Genomic DNA, 4,160 nt, shown 5'->3' with positions numbered 1-4,160 from the left:
AGGGAGAAAAATCTCACAGCTCACAGCAACCAGAAAAACGCATCTGTGGAGGCACTAGGTTTAAAGGGGTTGGTGCCGCTTTAAGAAAAAAGTCGAGGGGAGGAGAATCCACTCAAACGGCCTTCAGGAAACGGGATGATGTTTATTGAGTAAACATGCGGTAGCCACAGACACACCTGCTACTCCCAGAGTAGCAGCGCAGGGGCCACCACCACCCACTGCTGGTCACATCCGGGCACTACTCTACAATCTCGCGGCGTCCCGGCGTCCCGGCGTCCTAGTCGTTGGGTTTATTTGAAACACACGCACGACCAATCAGTCGGCGCCTCCGGGGAGGCGGGCGGAGAGCAGCGGCCAATCACCGCCCTCTCTGGAGGCTCCAACCTATGGGAAGGAGGTTGACATCACGCGCCAATCGGCATGGCTCTTAGAGAGAGCGGCTCACTTTTGAATTGCGGTGGCTGCCACCGGCGAGGAATGGCGGGGACCGGGAGACGAGTCGGCGCTTGAAGCGGTGGAACGTCCTGGGCGTCTTTTAAGAGCGGTGAGGACTCCGTGGGGGTGGGTGGGGGCGGTGGGAGCCGGGCAGCGTCACCGAAGCAGGGGGCCCCGTGGCTTGTTCGGACAGCCCCGCCCCGGTGACCGCGAATCCCGGAGCGCCCTAGCCCCGGCTGCCCGGCTGCGTGAACTCTCCCGCGCTCCCCGCGCTGCTCGTGACGCCGAGGGGAGCCGGTCCTCATCGCTCACCTGGTCAGGTATTTCCGGAAGACTCTGGGTGCAGGGAGGGAGTTGGAAGGGGGTCTTGGCAAGCCGCGCTGTCCTGTGTGGCTCCGGGCCCGGCAGCTGCAGCCTTTGGGCGCTTATCTCCGGGTACTTGGTGGTTTCGCTCCAGGATTCTGCTTGGCGTCTTTGTGGGAAGTTTGGTTTTTCCGTAAAACGCCGCCCCCCATCCTCCCCGGTACAGATTAGTGGTTACAAGCGCAGCCTCTGGAATCAGCCCGGCTGTGAATCCCTGTTTTACCACTCACTGTGCGATTTGGGGGAAGTTACTTAACCTCTCCGTTCTAGGTTTCTTTATCTATAAGATGGGGATGATAGTACCTGCCTTATAGGATTGCTGCAAAGATTTAAGAAATACAAGGGAAAGGTTTAGCACAATATCTGCCACTTACTAAGCGTTAAATGTGTTAGTTGTTAATTATAATGTTAACAATAACATGATTGTCAGTAACACCAACAGATCCAGTATTGCATTTAGCTCCTCCACCGTGAAAATGATTGCCTAAAAAGTGAATAAAAGGAAGCCTAAAGTGAATATTTGTCTAAATGACAATTTTTATCTTTGAGATTAAAAGAGGCCTGTGTTATAGTTAGTGTATTTAGTCAGAAGCTCCTTGAATATGTTCTTGGATGGGAAATAAGCTGTATAGGTTTATGAACACTAATCCTATTGTGTTTATTTTAAAAGCTTACAGAATACGTGAATGAAAAAGAGTGTATTTCAGTTTGCAATCAAGCTGTTGGATGTTATGTCATAAATTTAACGTGCAGCTGCTTTTTCCTAAATTTTAAAGCTGTTTCGGCAATGAATTGATCATACACAGTACCATCAGAGACAACTTTAATTTTTAGTTACCTGTTTTGATAGTCTTTAAACAGACACACAGGAGAAAAATGTGAACTCATAGTGTTTTTGACTTATTAAAATCTCTCTCCTCCATTCCTTAAAGCAGGTTAGTTCATCTCTTGACTTTTAAAAAAATATTCTTTAAGGGAACTTTGAATGAAAGCCTGTTTAGAGTCTTGTCTTTTTTACTGAAAACAATTAAGTGAAAGAGACGTAACAAAAAAATAACAGCTGTATGGAATTTATCATTGATTCTAAATAAAGACTGTTATTAACAACTGTTGGAGCACTCTTTTGGAGAGCCTTAGGATAATGCTTGACATGGATTTTTGGGAAGACACTAAGAAATGTCCACAGTGTGAATTTTATTTGAGAGTTGATACTTGTCACTCATTTTAAGACATGTATTCAATTTTCCTCATAACTACTGGATTTGAGTTGTACTGTTAGCTCTTTCACCAGTGTGGAAACTGAGGCTTACCCTAGTAAGTGCAGAACTGACACTGGAAGCTGAGTCGCCTGACCTGACAATTGTGCTTTTAGGTCTATTAGTTTATTAATGTGCACATCTTCATACTACTTAGTATCACCATCCAGAAATAATCTAATGATGCCTTAATGCTTCTCCACAGCATACAGTTTACTTAAACTATTATTTTGCTAAGAATCTGGTGGAAGCTATTTATATTTTTTATTAATCTGTAAAAGCTGGAAAGGGTAAATTAGATCAGACATGTCCCTCCAGATAAAGATGAGTCCTCTTCTTTATATTTGTCCAATACTTGAAGATAATAAATGTATATAAAACCCCCGTTTGAATTGATGGCAGTCTATTCAACTTTTTCTTCATTCCCTTCTTGCTTAACTTTTCAACTCTTAAGTCCTGGAAACCTTAAAAAAAAAAAAAAAAAGGATTTTCTTTCACAATCTAGAGTCATTGGTACTAACCCATGCATAATTGTTTTGTTAAATCTTTTAAAGAAGAGGCTTTTGTAAAGTAACGTGAAAATACAGATAAGGGAGCAATCCAATTACACATGAGAGGATCAGAGAAATCCACAGAGAATGAGTCAAGACTGGTGGGTTGGGGGTTGAAAGACATTCTAGGTGGAGAATTGAGCACTATTAAATGCAAGTAGGTGTGGAGTAAATTGTGATCTGTATTTGAAAAATTGTGGCTGGAGCATACAGTATTGTGGACTGGAGGAATTAGAGGAGAGGGGCGGAACAGGTAGGCTAGGACCAAATTGTAAACTGGATGGTAAATTTGGACTTGGTCATTATACGGAGGAGTGCTCCTGGGAGTTCTAAGCAGGGAAGTTATATGGTCACGTTTGTTTTTAGGACCATACCCCTGAAGACCCTGTGAAGAGTGACTTCTGAAGAAACTGGTGGCAGAGAAAGTTGTGTGGAGCTGTTGTATTTGACCAAGTGGCTATTGTGGCATTGAGCTTAGAGAAGATGGGCCAGGTCTCAGAGATACTTGAAATGGGATTGATTGGAATTTTGGTGAGGGCGAATGAGGTAGAGGAAAGAGTAAGGATGGATCTGGGTTTTGAGTGGGAGTTTTTAGGGCATGATGGTGGTATTATAAATGAATATAGGAAGAGAAATAGGTTGGCTGAGGGCAAAGACGTGGAGGAGACAGGTAGAATAATTATGAGTATGTTTTGAGTGTTCGTTCTATGTCACCTAATGTTCTGAGTACTTTTGATAAATTGTTGTTTGTACGATATTCCTGAGAGTCAGGTATTATTATCTTTATTTTAACAGAAGAGGAAACTGAGGCCCAGAGAAGTTGAGTGATTTTCTTTGGTTCAGTTTTAAGAAAAATGGGTAATGATGCTTTTTATAAATTCTAGGTATAAAAGAAGAGCCCCTAATGCTTGTTTTTGTCCAACGATGGTATTTGTTTCATGTATTTTTATTCAAATTTTGTTTTTTCAGCCAACGTAGAAAAGTACAAACAATGGCTGACAATGCTGGATCAACGTCCTCTACTGAGAGGACGAGCTTGGCCGACTCTTCCATCTTTGATTCTAAGGTTACCGAAACTTCGAAGGAAAACTTGTTTATTGGCTCTACTTCATATGTTGAAGGTAAATCTGTTATATGCTTTCAAGCACCAAATTGCTATTTCAATCCTAAACTTCCTGTCTAGTGACTTTCTTATGATTTAGCTGTTAAGCTAGAGTACAGGTATTCAGTCAATATTTATTGACAGAAACTCCTTACACTATGTAGATGTTTGAGTATTGTTTGGATTAATGCTTCCCCACTTTGAAGGGGAAGGCACCTTATTGTTGGATATTGCTTTTTGTGTATGTGACAGCAGTCTAGCTGCAACACAGTTGGCTAGAATATGTTCAGTTATGACTGGTTAGGTGAGGAGCCACTTCTTCCCTCACCACTGTGTGAATGGTCTTTCCTACGGTTGCATGCACTGTTGAAGAGGGTGACTCTGCAAGGTGGTGACTGCTCTGTGAGAATGGTCTTTCCTACGGTTGCATGCACTGTTGAAGAGGGTGACTCT

At 43.0% G+C, this 4,160-nt stretch overlaps 1 protein-coding gene across 6 annotated transcripts in view; it reads left to right on the top strand.

Moving 5' to 3' along the window:
• The first annotated feature begins 331 nt into the window (after positions 1 to 331).
• The window catches only part of ECT2 (epithelial cell transforming 2), a 66,943-nt gene continuing 63,114 nt past the window's right edge, over positions 332 to 4,160 (top strand). For 2 of the 6 annotated variants that reach the window (XM_046659768.1, XM_046659762.1), the window contains exons 1-2: positions 334 to 544; positions 3,575 to 3,726. In XM_046659768.1, the coding sequence (XP_046515724.1) occupies positions 3,597 to 3,726 (130 nt within the window). In that variant the 5' untranslated portion in view covers positions 334 to 544; positions 3,575 to 3,596. Of the gene's footprint in view, positions 545 to 3,574; positions 3,727 to 4,160 lie in introns of all 6 variants that reach the window. The other 4 variants (XM_046659764.1, XM_046659763.1, XM_046659766.1 and 1 more) reach the window with 4 other exon arrangements.

This window comes from Equus quagga, chromosome 4, assembly GCF_021613505.1.
Source record: "Equus quagga isolate Etosha38 chromosome 4, UCLA_HA_Equagga_1.0, whole genome shotgun sequence".
Taxonomy (NCBI): Eukaryota; Metazoa; Chordata; class Mammalia; order Perissodactyla; family Equidae; genus Equus; species Equus quagga.
Note: the sequence above shows the minus strand (reverse complement) of the source record. Positions and strands in the feature narration are given on the sequence as shown.